The sequence below is a fragment of the Amblyomma maculatum genome, chromosome 10, assembly GCF_055883805.1.
Source record: "Amblyomma maculatum isolate TAMU_Amacu chromosome 10, ASM5588380v1, whole genome shotgun sequence".
NCBI classification, from domain to species: domain Eukaryota; kingdom Metazoa; phylum Arthropoda; class Arachnida; order Ixodida; family Ixodidae; genus Amblyomma; species Amblyomma maculatum.
In genome coordinates, this window is record NC_139353.1 from 115,281,536 (window position 1) to 115,299,768 (window position 18,233).

Below are 18,233 nucleotides of genomic sequence, written 5' to 3' on the forward strand. Positions count from 1 at the left end.
ATATGACACCACTGTTGCACAGTTTTGGCAGTATAGCATTGGCCTCACCCGGCCAACGACAATAATGTGCAACCAAGCTCAGCTCAAGTAACAAACCAATGCCTTGTAAACAAGTAACAGTTATTCCATATTTGTATTACCAACAATTGCTCAGATGCATCTGCTCACTTACTCGCTCTGTTGGCTCCATGCATGTTAGCTGGTGGCGCACCCTTAGGCAGCAGATGGGTGCTGACAACGCTTTCTCGGCAACATTCTGATATGAAAGCATTCAACGAGAAGTTAAAATGGAGGAAAAAAGAATAGCGATTTTCAGAAAATGAAAGATGCAGCAAATGTTTTACTCTTGGGCCAATACATTGATCATGCTATTGAAGAGGAAGGAGGAGCTAGCAAAAGAAGGAAGATTAAAATGCACGGACATCACAGACACAGGTAACTGAAAGAGAAGCACGTTTACAGAACATACTAGGCCCAACAAGCAAGAGATGCTATCTGTTGACCTCAAAAACTATGAAACAATTCTTGCTTTTCTCAGTTTTGCAGTAATGAACAGAATAAATGGCTATGATAGCACAATCTGATGTTGCACAGCAAATTTTCATGCGACCTAGATACATCTTGCAAGCAGCTTTTGAATGCAGTTCTTGCATAGTGCAGATCCTAGCAATGATAAGCAGTTGAGGCAGAAAATCAATTCCATTTCCGTTTTAGTTTCTCCAATACAAAAAAAAAAACTTTTGCTTCTACAGAGCACTTAGTGACCCTAATGATAGCACACGTGAAGCAGCAGACAGAAACTAGAGGAAAAGTAATCAAAGACTTTGATAGGACGTTACAACACGCAAGCATTTGCAGCCTAAATTATTGGTATACCTTTGTCAAAAATTTTTGAGCATAAAGCCCTTTGCAGGGCTTCATTCAGGCTTGACAGACGCTTGTTTTCCTGCTGAAGCGATTCAACTTCAGTCTGAAGTTTCTGCATCTCTATTTGATGCCTGGTGACCGTGCTGGTCTCCCCGCCATCCACACTTCTCTCCGACATTGCTCCTTTGAGCACTTCATCCTCGGCTGCTCTCTTTGCTGAAACTTTATGTTTGGAATTTAGTTTCGGCTGAAATAGAAAGAAGCTTGCAAATTAGATGTCAGTGGTCCCCTGAAATGGGGTCTGTTGGATTTGCCCCGCTGTTTCAGGAGTATGCTTCTCGAAACAGTTATTCTCAAGGCGATGCAAAATGAGAAGGGTAGGTGGCTGCCTGTCTGTTGGCTTAGCAATGATGTTCTTTAGCCATTAAATAAGATACCTATCTCACCTGCTTTTGACATTGCACAGTGATCGACAGAAGTTTGTGAGATGGCGCGTGAAGAAGAAGTTATAGCGGTGCTGTCAGGCACAGCATATGAATGAGATGAACAGACATGCATTTTACGTCTGCTTGAGTAATGCGATGTGACCGGCTGGTGAAGCAACATAGAAGCGAATTTTGTTTCTGTAAATCTGCATCCCGTAAATTTTCGTCCATGACTGCATATGCATGCAAAGTGATTGCTGCCTCTTTCTGCACTCTGCTTTGCCACAGAGTGCTGTATCGCCAGTTGCTCGACATCCACATGATACTGTTATGAAATTTTAAGGGCGACAGTGTGAAAGACAGAGGAAAGAAGAAGCACAGGATGAGCACTTATCCTGTGATTTCTCTTTTCCTGTTCACTTCTCTTATGCTGTTGCCCTTAAAATGTATCACCAACTCACCTGTTTAGTTTAACCAGTGTGAGTGAAGGTACCCAGAGGAGAAAAAGTGAAATAATGGGAAGACGACAACACTAAGTAATTGCTATAGATGGAGCTTACTGCAATTTAAAATGCTTGGCTGTATGGGAGCAAAATTAGTAGTTTTTCCACCTCACGTCTTCATGTGGCAGTCCCACTGCTGCTCTATAAGTTTATTCATAGTCAAAATATGACCATAATTTCCTTCCCTCACTTCCATACTTAAAAGCATGATGTTGTACTCGCTAGTGAGGTACAACTCTCGTACTGGTTCACTTAATCGGCTTGACAAGCTTAATATGTTTCTCCTAACATTTGTTTTGTCATGTGCTACAGTCGAAAATACAAGACTGTGCCTTACTTCAGTGCTGAGAACAAAACGAGTTTCACAATTATTCAGCTGCACACTCTGCATTGAACTGCGCTGCTTGAATTTTCTTATTGCATGAATTTTCATAGCAAGGGTGTTACCGTGTTTTCAAAGGATGGTTAACCCGTGCTTTTTGCCCGGTTCGATATATGTTTGTTAGTAGAACAGAATTATAACCTCACTACGGCCAATATCACACGTAAAGTATCAACGGACAAGGCGTGGACTACGTGCAGGCATATTTCCTTGCAATAGGATGCACACCTCAAAAGTTAATTATGACCTGTGAAATATGACCCCACTGTAACTGTTAAAAACTCCACAGGTTCGGCGATAATTGATTTACTGACTCCTGCAAGCTAAATGCATGAAGCTCCGTAAGAAATTAAAAAAAAATCAGACCTTCTTTTGTGGTGGGCCCGCGCTTCCCGAACTCTTGCGCGCTGCCATACGGCGGTTAGCGCGCCAGGTTTTCATTTCTTCTTCTGTCTCTGCGATTTTCAACATACAATAATAACTAAGGGATGTTAAGACAATGTTCAGGAACGCTTCAAAGCATCGTACACTTACCCGTCATGTGAATTAGCCGCGCCTTGTAATATCCTCCTCGAGTGTGTTCGTCTCCTTCCCAGAACACATCGTACAGCTTCCCACGCTCGAAATCCTCAATATCATTCGGTTTAAAACCTCTGACATCGTCGTCTGTGACAACGTACTTTTTATCCTCTCCGTCGTATTGAATGAGAACGAGCATTTCCTTGACAAAAATTACCTCGCACGACAATAAAACAACAGCAAACTATGGCGGTGCCAGAAGTGCCCGAGGCGGTAAAAACATAAAACACGAAGACGGATTCAGGTACGGATATGTCTGTGGCTAGTTAGGGCTTGGTTATGGCAGAAAGCCAAAACAAGGAAAACCTCCCTACCTAGAGGGAAAACAAAACACTATGGAGACAAACTTATTCCATGCTTCTCAAGCACTCTCAAGTAATGCGTTGGACATTTGACATGACTTTTTTTCTTGTTTGGACATTTTAGTTTGCCGCCTTGGAAACAGTACAAAAAACACGCAGCAGATAATCAGCAGTGTGCACTCAAGCAGTTCGCGAAATGCCCCAAATATCCGAACAGTTTAAACACTGAAAATGTTCTTCTATTCCAGCAAAAAAAAAAAAAAAAACAAATAAATAAATTAAAAGTTGTCCAAAATATGTGGTTCCAACCTAGCAAGTTAAAGCTATTTGCGTAAAATGCTTTTGGCTCCTTTCACCCGCAATGCATAACGAACGGACACGGGGAACACAGGAAACAAGTTGGCTCACAGTATAGCTCGAGGTTATGTCAGCCGAGCAGTGAGCCAGGTTGATTCGCCCAATTTCTCGAGAGATGCACTAATCTTATTTTATGACTGCACTAATCACTTTAAGCTAGAAAGGCGGATATATCCTCCACCAGACAAGAAACGACAAAAGGCAGGAAGTAATCTGGCGTCGGCTCCAGACGCGTGCCTTCTTCAGCCCTTCTAAATTAGCGCACATGTACCCAGCACAACACAATCCAAATTGTAAACACTGCGGTGAAATAGCAGGATACGATCATTATGGAGCTGCAAAAAAGCGCCGCCACCAGCAGACCTACTACCAGTCCCTTCTTTTGAGCGGTGGTAGGCTTATACTGGCCAGCTCAGACCCGTTAACGCAAGTTCGGGCTACTGAGGGGGCTCAAAAGGTCGCTGAAAGCAACGGACTTTTTTTTTTTTTTTGAAAAGTTTGCCACAAGGCATAAGTTGAGAAACGGGGAATGGGATGCAGGAGATAGAAAGTTAAAAGGAGTGAAGTCCAGTTGCGCTTATGTATTCGAGAAGGTTGGCAGTGTAGCGATTGTCCATTGTCCATTTCTCATAATCACAATCGCGATTCCACCGCAGGCCCACCTTCATGATTATCCGTTGCCTAATGTGAGTCGTTGATGGACTCGTCCAAAAGTGACGCACATCGCAGACATCAGGTGGAGTGTCATTATGAGGGCACTTGTCAGTCACTGGTAGATCGTTTTCCCGCCATCGATGTCGAACAGTTGGGGTCAGAGCCGCCCCTGCCCGGATCCGGCGCACTGTTACCTCCTTCTGCCGAGTAAGACTACGGGGGAGAGGGTGCGAACACGGAGGAATGAGAGCGCGTGTTCGCTGGCGCAGAACTTGCGAATCGGAAACGTGGGACAGGAACGGATCTGGGGGAAGAGGGGAAGGTGGTAGATCGCCTGATGTGTTTATGAGCATCATAGCATCCGCTTGAATATTATGTGAATCGCGAGCATGGCCGCGAATCCAGTGTATGCGCACAGGACATGGGCACTTCCCAGGTGGAAATTTTCTGTGGTTTCTTGCTGGAAGCTGCTCGTTTGTGCTGGAACCAGCAGGTTGCCTGCTGGATTTTTGCTGGTTGTACTGGTTCCAGCAGGGTGCTTGCTGGTTTTCCACTGGTCCCAGCAGGCGACCTGCTGGTTTTTCACTGGTCCCAGCAGGCGACCTGCTGGCTGTGCTGGTTCCAGCAGTGTACGTCTACTGGTCTCAGCAGGCAACCTGCTGGCTTTGCTGGTTCCAGCAGGGTGCTTGCTGGTTTTCTTTGCTGGTTTTAGAATTTTGCTGGTTCCCTCCTGGAATGCTACTGGAACCAGCAAGTAACCCACCCAAGTTTACAAACGCATGTAATGAAGTTCATTTACGCACGTGAGAACTTGTTGCATTCCCCTATCGCGAGCTCATTCATTCTACAAAAACGCAGCACGGAAAGTATATACCCGTTTTTACACCATGTTTCTGCTCCGTGATCAAAATATCACCGTATCTGCGAAAGACACCTTTTTAAAGAAGCTAAGCTTTTTTTTTTTTTTCTTTTTCGGTCGTTAGCCGCAGTGGTATGCCGCTATGAGCTATTGCAAACATCAAAGGTGCAAAAAATGTTATTTGATTTTTACAATTCTGTTTATCACGCCGTAATGCATGAGGCTGTTACCGCTGTCACCTTCATTATCTGCTAGCGTAGCAGACGACGCGCCTTCGAACGATCTGGTGCAACGATCAGAGCAGAGCAAATGCAATTACGTGTAAGAGGGTATACAAATAGTAATATTAGCACAATTTGAAATATTTCAGGAGTATTTGTTCGTAACGTTTGACAAACGCGCATTTTGAGCGCTTACGACACTATCGTAACCAGTCTCCGGTTGACGCTCAACAAGCCAAAAGAAGCCGTTCCGAAGTTCAGACATTTACGTAGTGAGCTGTTTTGTGCTGGCTCGTGTTTGCGAATGGAGGAGTATTTTGTGCTTTTTACAATATTTAAACGTCGTCGTCAGTATGAATTATTTAAGACATTTTATCTGAAACATCTACGTAAGTTTGAACCGGTCAAGGTGGTGTGACAACTTCTGTCAAGACTGAGAAATGTGATGCGACATCTGCAAGGCCTAGGACCTGCGTGTGTTTGGTAAGTAAAAAAGTGCATCTCATTTCATTTTTTTTTTTGGTAGTCCTCGCGTTGTGTAACGTCTAGTGGATTTGCGAGAGCTTATTATAGGCACGGAGGAAAAGAACAGTGACTCAAGCGCGCACCGCTGCCAGCGCAGTTCGGCAGTGATGAGAGCCGCTTACTAGTCGAGTGACTATCGAAGTGAGCTGGTAATTTTGTCGTCCCTAGTTTAAAATAGGCCATATCATTTTGCCGAAGTATCATTGGTGCTATTTTCGGCAAGTAAAATATCTTTGTCACCCGATTGTTTTCCGCTTTGTACGAACAATGGTGAACAGACAAGGATTCAAAGAACGTCTAATCGCAAGTTAACACACTGTGCAAGTTAACAAATATTCGATACGGTTCGTTGCAAATAGACTAACTAGACTATCTTTCCATGTCAATCCATTTGCAGGGTATGGGTGTATGACTTGAGTGGCATACCAAACAAGATTAAAAGAATATGCCGCTAAACAGTCATGTCTGGCTAGCAATGGGTATACTTCTAACCTCTCTGATTTAATTTAAAGGAGCGAACAGTCTACGAGTCCAATGTAAACTTTGGGGATAATTTTTTTTTTAGGTTTGTTGTTGATATTGACAAGAATGAGTCTTATGATGATTTAGGGAGAAATAATATAAAATGAAAAGCGGCATTTTTTTTCCTTCCACTTTTCATTTAATATTCTTTCTCCCTAAATCATCTTAACACTCATTCTTGTCAACGTCGACAACAAACCTAAAAAGACAAATTATCCCCAATATTTACCTTGGACTTCGCTCCTTTAAATTGTATCATAACGAGCCCCTCATTTCATCTAACCTTTCTGGTAATACCGCACCAGTTGTTACGTGGCATCTGCCTAAAGCAATGCAGACACTTTCCTAGGAGTGGCATTCTCATGGTTGAATGAATGAAACACCATGGGGGCGTGCGGGCATTGGTGCAGTCTGCACAGGCACATGCAAAAGCTAGCCACCCACACATTAGTAGAAGCGCTGTTCATTGAAAGTTTTCTCTAAACGTGGTTTGCATCACACTTGACCAGTTCTCTTGTGGATTTGCACCAAATATGTGGTTCTTAAGTAGATGCTTTCAATTTCCATTATTCATCTTTTATGTGCAGTAGCATGGTTTTGGTAGCATATTTTTCGGGTCTTTTTTTTTCATGCAGCTACCTTCATATGGCACCATCTGAGTTGGAGCTGGAGCACACCTGCTGCAGTACCACAGTCTCGAAGGGAAAATGTGTCCATGCAGATTGCAGAATGTATATGGGCATGGAAAATAAAATTAAACTATGAGTCATGACCTCTGCTGTTGCCTTTATTTTCTTTGTGCAGTCCAAGGCAGTCACTGCACCAAATTCTCGTAGGCTGACAAGCCCCCGGAGAACCAATCCACCAAATTCTGACTATATGCAGCCCTCGGTTGAAACCTAGCAGCCAATGGTTCCAATACCCGCTGGTCCCAGCAGCTACTGGTCCCAGCAGCTGCTGGTTCCAGCAGCTGCTGGGAACGTGCTAATAAACCAGCACTGCTGGAACCAGCAGGATCCCAGCAGGAAACCAGCAGAATATTTTCACCTGGGTTTGAACAGGGCAAGTGTATATGGACTGTGTTATTTGGAATGTGCGTCGAACGCCCTTAAGCTGTTTAAAGGCAGTGAGAGAGTCTGTGTAAAGATGAACTGCATTGAATGTAGGAACTGGCGGAAGGGAATGTATGGCATTGTAAATGGCTTGAAGTTCCAGTGCCAGACGAGTGCACGTATCCGCGGTACATGTCACCTGAGTGGTGAGATGCGGATGAGAGGGACTGTACACAGAAGTAACTCCTCGCTCTGCAGTATGTGATGCATCGGTATATAATATGCACCCTTCAGGCAGATGTGCGGATGATACCGACGGGAGCAATGGGGCGATTGTCCGTGAGCTGGCAGTACGACCATGGATCGAGGTAGTGTCTTTAAATGGTGTAGCTGTAAAGACTGTTTGCGAGCTCTGTTTGCCATCCGCTGATCAACGAGTTCAGTGAGCGTATTTAGCTGGGCGTACTCCTGAAGTACTGGTATGGGTATAGTGCCTCTATAGTATGGGTGTTAGGCGGGGAAGATATGTTATTGCACGCATAGCCTCACGATTGATGGTCTCAAGGGAGTCCCACTGTCTGCGGGTGAGACGTTAAAACTGTGCCTGGTAAATTATACGCGGCTGGAGGACAGAGCGAACAAGCTGGCGGGCCGTGTGAGCACGCGCGCCGCCAGATCGCATAGCTATGCGACGAATCAGACCTAGAGTAGCGTGAGCGGTCTTACTGATATGACCCTCAGCCACGGGGTGCCAGTCCCAGAGGAATGAAGAAGACCAAGAATGCGAACGGTTTGTGCCTGAGGAATCGGGGTATTATCTATCATAAAATTTATAGTGGGAGCTTTCCGTAAGCCAGCTTTATTTCCAATGCGAATAAAACAGGATTTTGTATGCGAAAGAGTTACCTAAAGGACGGACTTGAAGCCGGACTTGAAGCGCCCACAAATCGCTCATTGCTGACAACAAATGTTTTTCAATCCAATCCAATACCTTCCTTTCTCTGCTCGCGCCTCTACTGATTTCTACTTCCCAGTTTTTTTCCTCTTTGTTCCGAGCGGAGCCTGAGGTGCTGGGAATCTCGTGCACAATATATTTTAACGTCGTGTTTTCTGAAGTCATCGGGTTCATTGATGAAGTAGGTACTGTGATGAGTCCTCCTCGAGCTAAACGTTACCGCCGCTACCTGGAGCCTGGGCAGCCGGGAGATTTACCCAGGCAGACGCTGCGGTACCAAGAGCTAAAGCGAGCTGAAGCTAGCGATCTGAGTGGTAGTGTGTCAGGAGACGACGAGCCGGACGTTGCTCACTCTAGCAGAAGTTCGAACAGCCCTGCAAACGTTCACGAGTTAACCTCGCTGAGTGAGGGTGGCGAACACGGTCCTCCGAGCGGAGACGAGTCTGCGCCACACGGCGAGGATGGCGATGACGGCCCTTCGAGCGGAGACGAGTCTGCGCCACACGGCGAGGATGGCGACGACGGCCTTTCGAGCGGAGACGAGTCTGCGCCAGACGGCGAGGATGGCGACGACGGCCCTCCGAACGGCGGCGAGTCAGCATCTTTCAGTGAGCACGACGAAGATTATTTCGACTGCCAAGGCGAGGCGAACGAACATGAGACGAGGACGTTTTCTGAGGTAGGCGAAGACAGCGAAGACGGGCATCCCGGATACGAATCGTCATTCGTTAAGCATGACACGGGAAACAAAGACAGCCGTCCGTGCGAAGACGCGTCAGCATCATTCAGCAAGCGTGATGAGGAATTGAAAGAATACTTCGAAAAATGTTCAAGTGAATCCTTGCCGAACCTCTCCATCAATAAAGCACAGGCCATTCTTCTTGTTTTGACCTACATCGTGCATGCGGGTCTCTCCTGGGCACAGGTCGAAGGGCTCTTGAAGCTGATCAACACTCTTTGTGGGTGTGATGTTGTGCCCGACTCCACGCACATGTTTCGGAAGCTGTGGGAGACCGAACTGGACTCGCTTCAGGTGCACTTCTTTTGCCAGGATTGCTTCGAGTACTTTGGCAGAAAAAGTAGAAAAGAACGAACTGACACATTCACATGCAAGCGCTGCAGTGTTACGAGAACGGTGCGGTGGCTGACAGCGAAAGGCAGTTTCTTTCTTATTTTCGACCTGAAGGAACAAATCTACAATGCTGTGTCAAACTGCTCCATGGCACTATTCGAACGCTTGAAAGGGATGGCCTCAACTGCACCTGGAATGTTTGCAGACATTACAGACGGGCGGCTTTACCGGAGCATAAGAAACAGAGTAAAAGCGAAGTGGAGTGACATGACAGTCACCATAAATACCGATGGATCACCAGTGTTCAAATCAAGTAAAGCAAGCGTGTGGCCAGTTCAGCTACTTATTAATGAACTGACATTTAATGCTCGCTTCCAGAATGTAATTGTAGGAGCACTGTGGTTTGCCAAAACTCATCCTCCTCAATATTTATTTATGAAAGCATTTGTGAAGGCATTCAACGAAATTGGCACCATAGTGTGGAGGCATGGCAACGAAACTGTGCAGTCTAGGGTGGCTGTGGCATGCTGCTGCGTCGACTCGCCTGCCAGAGCAACGCTGCTGAATATGAAGCAATTTAATGGATATTTCGGGTGCTCCTGGTGCCTTCACAAAGGAACAGCTGTTGATGGTAAGCCATTTTGCATGATGTTCACTTTGCATTGTGATTTATTTGCAAACTCCTGTGAAAGTAGACAACCAGCTGACTTCATTATTTTGTTCGATGCACATATGGACAAGATTTTTTTATTAGTACAGTGTATAAATGTGACAGGTATAATGCATGGAAGTCGGACACCTGCAATAAATTCATTGGCAGCCATTTCTGTTACTACGGACACACTGTTTGACACCATGGCACCTGGTTTTGTACTGTTCTCTTCACCACCTATATTGGTAGTGTTATGAGCCTGCATTTGGTTGTATGGCATGCGTCATCTGATAAACTTTCTTAGTAGCCTGGAAGTGTGAATGGATGCTCTAATAAACACACCATCATTCATGTCATGGCTTTTGGATGTCCTACCTTATTTCGTCATGCAAAGAAATGCTGGCACTGACCAGCATGGCAATCCAGGAATGGGATGAAGTAGATAGGCCTTTGTCAACAGTAACTACATTTATCCCATCCTGGTACCTAATGTTCACTGTTGACATTTAATTGTATAAGTATAGCATTTTGAACCCCGATACGGTGCTGTATGACATTGCTGTTACTGCAATATCAGTTTTGCCCATAGTGTTTTTATTTTCATGTCCAAGGTTACTGAAAAGTCGCATGTGCTACATATGGTACAGCTTCATCAAATTAAACCCTCACAGACACTGGCTGCTCACAGTTCCTGTTCTGATATCCCACTGTGTGTACTTTACAAAACACCTCTAGGGCACTACATGACTTAAAAGAATTTGTTCCCCCATTGATTCTTAGCAGTTGCTTCATATAGGAAATCATCTATTAATTGCTGTTAGTGCATTTATTTGGATGTTTGAATGTGCATATTTCAATTTAGCAACTTTTACCGAAATATAACCTGGCTAAGGCTGGAAATCGGACTGGTTGCTGTGCATTTAAGTGTAGCACGGAGTGAACATGTACATATAAAAATGAAAGCTAATTTGCCTTTATTTCTTTGTGGTTATTTTCACTATTTTTTCATCATAATATAACTGTTGTAAAATACTCATGCTTTATCTTTCGCAGGAACTATTCGGTACCTTCCAGGCAGCCAGTCGGCATTGCCACGCACCCACACCAACATGGTTCAAGACATGCAGGATGCCCACAGTAAGCGCCAGCTTGTGCATGGGGTTAAAGGGCCTTCTCCTCTCATGGGCCTCCAAGGATTTAACCTTGTGTGGAGTTTGCCACCCGACTATATGCATTGTGTGCTAGAGGGAGTTGCACAGCAGCTGACTGAGGTGTGGCTAACTGCTGTTGGTAAACCTTTTTACATTGGTAGACATATTCAGGAGCTTGAGAGCCGAATTCAGCAACTTAAGCCTCCAATTATATTCTGCCGCTTGCCTAGGCCAATTGGTGAGCGCAAGAATTGGAAGGCGACCGAATGGCTGTACTGGATGCTATATTATGCTCTTCCTTGTTTAAAGGATTTGATTCCTGACAAGTATCTGCATCATTTTTCTTTATTGTGCCAAGGCATTTTCCTTCTGATCCAGACATGTGTCAGTGATGTAGATTTAATTGAAGCAGACCAGCTTCTTTCATTGTTTGTTAATAGAGTAGTGGTACTGTATGGACAAAGCAGTGCAACATTCAATGTGCATCAGCTGTTACATCTTTCAAAAAGTGTTGAAATGTTGGGGCCTTTATGGGGGATCTCCACATTTCCATTTGAGAATGGAAACGGGCAGCTATTGAAGCATGTGACTGCTGCACAAGGTGTGCCTCTGCAGGTCGCAGAACGTTGTATAATGAAGACTTGGCTGAGGAATACAAACAGATTTGTGGAGCTCTCATTACATCTTTTAGAAAGAAAAAATAGAATGATAAAGACCCGTGCCATAAGAGGGACCGGTACCCATGTGCTCGGAGCTTCATTGAGGTCAGTTCCTCTAGAAGAGACTGTGGCTGAGATGTTTGTCTCTGAATATGGGCAAGTACCTGCTATGATGCATTATGCACGAGTGGAAATTAATGGCATTGCAATTCACAGCACTCAATACACTCGAGCACAGAAAACTTCCTCTCATTGTCTGAAGATGCAGAGTGGTGTTTATTGCCTTGTAATAGACATATGTTCCTTCACTGTAGATGTCCGAAAGGTTGCACTTGTTTGCCAAGAATTGGTGATCTGTGAGCCAGTGTTCCAAAATGTCAAGTACATGCACCTTTGTAAGCGTCCTCCTCCAAATCGAAATCTTCAGCTATTCTCACCTGATGATGTCGTCACCCAGTGTGTGTTCCTTCAGATAGAGAATGTTTCATATGTTTGTGTTATTGCAAATAATTATAAAATAGATTGAATGCCAGATGGATTTCAGTGCCGTGGTAATTATGACAGCCTGAAGGGGAAAGTAGAGCTTAAAAATTCCTAGAGTAAAAGGAATTGCAGTCACTGACCAAGCCAACATGAAAAAAAGATGTTTCGGAACCTCTACGGGTTCCTTGATCTCAATGAGGCGGAAAGGTGAGGGAATGGAATTTTTTTTTTTCATTCCCTCGCCTTGTCCACCTCACTGTGATTAAGGAACCCGTAGGGGCTCCGAAACGTCTTCTCTATATTTTATGTCTCTTGCAGGTTTAAAGCCTGACTGGAGATCATATAATTTAATTTCTTCGAACTGATGGTCTTTCCGATTGAAATGCTTGGAAACTGCTTTCGGGAGGTTTTTGCCTGTATCTGCTCGATGTTCATTAAGCCTTACGTTCATTGGTTGCCCTGTCTCTCCGATGTACTGTTTATGACAGAAGGAGCATTCTAGAAGGTAGATAACGTTTGAAGATGTGCAGTTAAAGCCTGATTTTATGTGAAAAGTGAAATCACTTGCATTACTTTTAACCATGTGTCTTTTTGTATGTGACTGCATGTCTTACATCTAGGTCGAGAGCAAGGGTGTGCCTGTATTGAATGCTTGTTTTCGAGTTTAGAATGTACTAGAATATCTCTGAGGTTTGCGTTATGTTTGTATGTTACCCTTGGTGCCTCTGGAAATATTTTCTTCAGGTGTTCATTACACATTAGTATATGGGATGGTATTTCCGCAGAATATTGTTTATGTCTGGAAGGGCATTGAAGTATTTAGTTACAAAATAAGGCTGGCATTCAGTGTTGGTCTTTGGTCGTTTCAATAGCACATCGTTGTGGTTTAAAGTGCTTGCTTTTTCGAGGGCCATATTAAGAGAGTTGCCGGGATAGTTTCTATGGATTAGTGTTGCTTTGCTACCTAATGCAAACGGCTGTTCAACATTACCTTAGGTTAAAGATTAATCATTCGGGTTAAAGTACTTGTTTACTGATGTATATTTAACTTTTTTAGAGCTCTTTATATTTTCTGCTGCATATATGAAACTATATTCCAGTTTACAGATGAACTGCTTCGTGCAAATGTGCTGCTGTTTTGTCCTGTTTGCTGTTTAGCAATGGATTATCGACTCTCCAATGTTCGGTGTTGCTGAAGATTCTGAAAGCAGCATTTGTGGAATTTGACATAAACCATCTAATGATCAAGTGTGTTGCAGACCAACGAGGCCGTAATGATGAAACCACACCCATTTCAGCATATTATATTATTACTCCAATAATTGTGACTTAAACATACATTTTACTGTTTATAAGAAGTACATAACACTGCTATTGAGACAGTTTTTTTCTTTCTTTTGTGAATGTGAGGTAACATACCTGCTGGAGAATTTCTCTCAAATCATGCATACTTTTCTCTGAACTTGGAAGCATGCAGAGAGGTATGAGCAGCTCACCTGTTCATTTATGTCCAGCAGTACCAATGAAGTGTCCATGTTAAAGGACCTATTTCTCTTTTGTTTCCTTGTCTATTTTCTGTTGACGTCCTAGCTTTTCTCCAGACTTGCAAAATTGTTGACTACAGTAAATTCTTATCATTCCCTTCTCTCATTTATCTTCATATGTAATTGACATTTTGTACTGTTTCTTTATTAGTTTGTTATTTTGAAATATAAGTGCTTTTTATAGTTTTTACTTATTGCTAATTTCTTGTGCTTTTTGCTACATGTATATATTGTTGAGTATGTATCACTTTGGTTTTGCAGTTTTATGTGAACTGTCATTTGTTGTTAACTAGAGTCATTTACTGATCAACAATCTGTCTACAAAGATGTGATCTAGCAGTGTACCCCAGTACAGGAATCTGTCCATGCCTTACTGTACACGTTACTTCAATTGCCTCGAAATATGATCACCCAGTGCTCTTATTATATGCTCAACACTATTTCTTTTTTTTTTTGCAATTGGGTTGTAGTTTGTATTACTGTACTTACTGTACATGTTACTTCAATTGCCTCGAAATATGATCACCCAGCGCTCTTATTATATGCTCAACACTATTTCCTTTTTTTTTGCAATTGGGCTGTAGTTTGTATTACTGTACTACTCAATTTTTGAACTCCTCAATTTGGCTGCAGTGCATGCTTTCATTTTAGCGTGTTACTGAATAACCCCAATAAATAATTTCTGTGCCTACTTCTATGCTTCTCATTACTTCATAGTTAAGCTTCTCATTTTAAAAAGCATAGATTGCCATGGTGACATGGGTCTCTGATAATGGGAAGGCTATAGTTCATGCAAACCGACCTGTTTTCTCTTTTACTGTGCAATCTAGGATGTACAGCCATGAGCAAAAGTGGTATACAACACCTAACCAGTGGTGGAGCTCTGCAAACCTCCATCGAAAAGCCATCTAGCAACACCGACAGGCACAGAGAAAATGACACATGCATGTCGATGAAATGGGGCAGTGCCACAATTGTCCCTATCCCAGATAGCTATTGTAATATGTCATTGCAAGGTAGATTTATCGAGCTTCCCCACCAACTGAGTGTATACCACTTTTGCTCATTACTGCACATACATAAAGCATGTAGGCTGCTTTAATTTTCTTTAGCTAGCTATCTAGAAGCTCGCAAATTAAGCATGCAAGCAAAAAGAAATCTTTGACAGCAATATATATATGCCAAGGTACAACCTTTGTTATTGCATATATGTTATCCTGAATATGGTTACTTTAGGACAAAGACCTCCCATATTTGTCCAGGTAATGCCATCAGGTGCCAAGCACATGCCACCTTGACCCTGCACACTTCTTAATCACAGCTGGCCCTTGATATTTCTTCTGCACCCTGTAGAACTTGCCTTAATTCTCTTATTGTAACAATCCATTATACTTATGGCATCTGTTATCTTGCTTTTGCATTACAATTAAGCCACATACAGGCCTGATTATTCATCAGTTTGACTATTAATTGTGTAAAAATATTGTGCCAGTAATCAGCATTTGTTCTCAAAAGTTCCCTGCTCTCTTCCTATGGAATAATGTTGCGCTTAATAATTTCCTATCTACACAGCTTACTACATGGTCCCTGTAACTCTCTTTATTACCCACTTCCACGGGTTCCTGCCCCACAGGGGAACACCTGGTCTTGAGGGGTATATATTGTCATTCATATATGATCTCAGAAAACCTGTCAAATGCCGCCTTCTCATTCTATATAGTTATGGCCCAGATCTTCAGTCATTACCTCCTGCCTTCCCTTACCACTTCACTGATCTCACTACCAATTGTAAACAGTATGTCATCGATTGGCTCTTAACTGTTGATTGTTAAGCGCACAAATTTTAGGACCATTTGTTTTTAATATATAGTTTTTAAACTGAGACAATTTATTGATGAATTTGAGCTATATCGCGCAGTCCCGTTGAGGTGAAAGGAATCTGCCGCACCGCGACAGAACGCACACGAAAAATCTGTCGCATGACTGCACCCATGAAAAACTTCTGTCGCGCGCAGGCGCGTGACTGCAATTCGCGACAGGCAGCTGAGCGGCACGACTCTGTCGCAGGATGGTATACCGTCCTGCGACAAAACGACGACAGGCACCTCTGTCGCGCGACTGAACCCACGACAGACAATTTGTCGAGGCATGCGCCTCTCTGTCGCGCGGCCCGACTCTCTCTGTCGCACGACAGTACTTGCGACAAAAGTCGGTCGCGCGACAAAGCCTGCGACAGGCGCCTTTGTCGCACGGCAAAGGACAGGGTATATGTATGTCGTGCGACACAACCCCCCAGACGTGTCTTTGTCGCGCGACTGAACTCGCGATAGAACCTTCTGTCGCGCGACTCAACGCACTACAAGAACTTTTGTCGCGCGACAAAAAAATGTGTCGCGCGACATAAATACGACAGAAAATTCTATCGTGCGTCTATCGTGCGTTTCGATCGGGTGGCGCGCGCTGAAAGGCAACAACCTTCAAAAGATGCACGCTCGTCAATGCAATGCGGCGGTTTAAAAAAAAAAAAAAGCTTGTTTAAAATTCGCGTCAAAGTGAACGTGAGCGTGACGCTTTTGATGTCATGGCCTCCCCAATTTGTATTGTTCGCTGGAGCCCATGAGCCGTCATGTTTTGTACGTATGGGCGTCTATGGAGCCTTCGCTACCTAGTACATATACCTTGGCAGCGGTGGCCCGCCGGAGCAGACAACAGAAAGTTGTCGAAAGAGCGTGTGGTTGTCTGCTCGTGGCTCGCCGGGTCTGTGCGGCACAGACCGCATATTTTTATGTCTCTTGGGCTGCTACGCGGAACGACTGCAGTTTGGAACGACGTCAAGGTGAGCAACGTTTTTTGCTGAACTACGCTGCATTGAAGCAGTTTACCACGACCCCGCCGGCTGGTGGCATTTAAGTTTCGCAGCTCGTGAACAGGCGCGCCGGCTGTTCAGGCATATAGAAGTTCAGGCTCTGTTCGTGAGGATCCGGCAGTTTCCAACCGCGTCGAGGTTTCATATGTGGTGTTCCTGCGAAACTGAGCTGCATTTCGAACAGTTTACCTCAGCACGCTGGACAAAGTGGCATGTGAAGGCATCAAGGCCCGCCGTTGTGCCAACATTGCGTATTAGCCGTCCGCTGCGGCCAGGCCTGACGCTGTTTGCCGAACGGCTAGTTCTTTAAGTGTTGCGTTTAACATGGGCGATGGTAAGCTAAGAAATGTTCAATTCTTGACTTTCTTGTCAAACTGCGCAGTATTTCAGGCAGTTTAGCTCAGTACGGCGGTGACTGCGCTTCAAAAAGTCGCGCGTGAAGGGCAAGCTAACAGGCTTGACAAGGCGTGCTGGCCGCGGCGACGGGCCATTGCGTGACGCGGTTTTGCGTGGTGTCGCGTTTACATGGCAACCGCAAGGTGAGATATGTTTCATTCTTGTCAAACTTGGAGGCATTTCGGGCAGTTTAGCTCAGCATGGTGGTCTGCGCTTCACAAAGTCGCGTATGAAGGGCAAGCCAACATGGCGTGCTCGCCGGCCGCGGCGAGGCCAGGCCGCGGTTTTGCGAACGGCTAGTTTTGCGTGGTGTGGCGTTGCATTTACCGAAACAAAGTTAAAGTGAGAAATGTTTTATGCTGCAAGCTTCATTGCTTTAGCTGTTCCGTGCTTTAGAGGAATATTGTTAGTTTGGTGGCTGTTATTTCACTCACTGTCGAAATGTATTTTCAGATAGGTTCGGTTAGCCTGCATTACCTAACCTCTACGTTGCAAGAGTAGCTTTTGTATCAATTTTACGAATGGCAGCTTTTCTGTTCTTGACCATAACTGCTGCTCACCAAGTCTTAAGTACGCACCCACATGCACATATGTGTGCGCGATGCAGTGGCCTTACATTTCATTGCAACCTTCTGCCTCATGTTCATTCCTTTTCCAACAGCACTGCACGTACCCATGGACTGCAGCCGAAGCACGGAAGATGTGACGAGTGAGCGGTGTTGCCTTCCCCCGAGCGTCAGTGCTCCTCTCTTCCCTGAACAATACAAGTTACCCTTGCTAAAGTAGTTGCAACTGGGACTGTTTATTTTATGTATAATGCCTGTTTTGTTACATATCATTTGCCTTATTTCGGAAATCAACGTTATGCTATTTTTGTCTATACCTAAGTGCTGTTTCTCGCTTTGTGTATTTTTATTTTTCTGGACTGTGCACATCGCCTAATGTGTGTGAACTTTGGTCAATGGATCCGCCTACATCTGTTGCATCTCTTATGTGTTTTATATGCAGCAAAATAGATATTCATTTCACAAAACCCTTGGCGTCTTTTCTGCAATACTGTTTTGCAAAGGCTGTGGCGCAGCTGCGTTGATGGCCAGATTAGAGAACTGGGAATTGATTTTCCGTGTTGTTAAACATGCTGAAAATAAAGGAAGCCATAGCAGACCACGTAAAACCAAAATAATGCGCCAAAAGGGCAGGGACGGGC

General features: G+C 44.2%; 2 protein-coding genes and 1 long non-coding RNA gene across 3 annotated transcripts in view; 2 read left to right on the forward strand and 1 right to left on the reverse strand.

Moving 5' to 3' along the window:
* The window catches only part of LOC146177293 (uncharacterized), a 29,183-nt gene extending 26,380 nt beyond the window's left edge, over window positions 1-2,803 (reverse strand). Inside the window, exons 1-2 of the mRNA XM_084580420.1 lie at window positions 2,544-2,803; window positions 173-256 (exon numbers count right to left, since the gene is read on the reverse strand). Of these exons, the coding sequence (XP_084436546.1) occupies window positions 173-194 (22 nt within the window). The 5' untranslated portion in view covers window positions 195-256; window positions 2,544-2,803. The remainder of the gene's footprint in view (window positions 1-172; window positions 257-2,543) is intronic.
* A 2,392-nt stretch (window positions 2,804-5,195) lies between these two features.
* On the forward strand, window positions 5,196-6,968 carry LOC146177294 (uncharacterized). Its single transcript, XR_014701298.1, has 2 exons — window positions 5,196-5,632; window positions 6,832-6,968. It is a non-coding gene; the product is annotated as an uncharacterized LOC146177294 (long non-coding RNA).
* A 1,528-nt stretch (window positions 6,969-8,496) lies between these two features.
* Window positions 8,497-18,233, forward strand: part of LOC146177295 (uncharacterized) — a 41,996-nt gene continuing 32,259 nt past the window's right edge. The window contains exons 1-3 of the mRNA XM_084581513.1: window positions 8,497-9,906; window positions 10,981-12,132; window positions 17,688-17,761. Of these exons, the coding sequence (XP_084437639.1) occupies window positions 9,195-9,906; window positions 10,981-12,132; window positions 17,688-17,761 (1,938 nt within the window). The 5' untranslated portion in view covers window positions 8,497-9,194. The remainder of the gene's footprint in view (window positions 9,907-10,980; window positions 12,133-17,687; window positions 17,762-18,233) is intronic.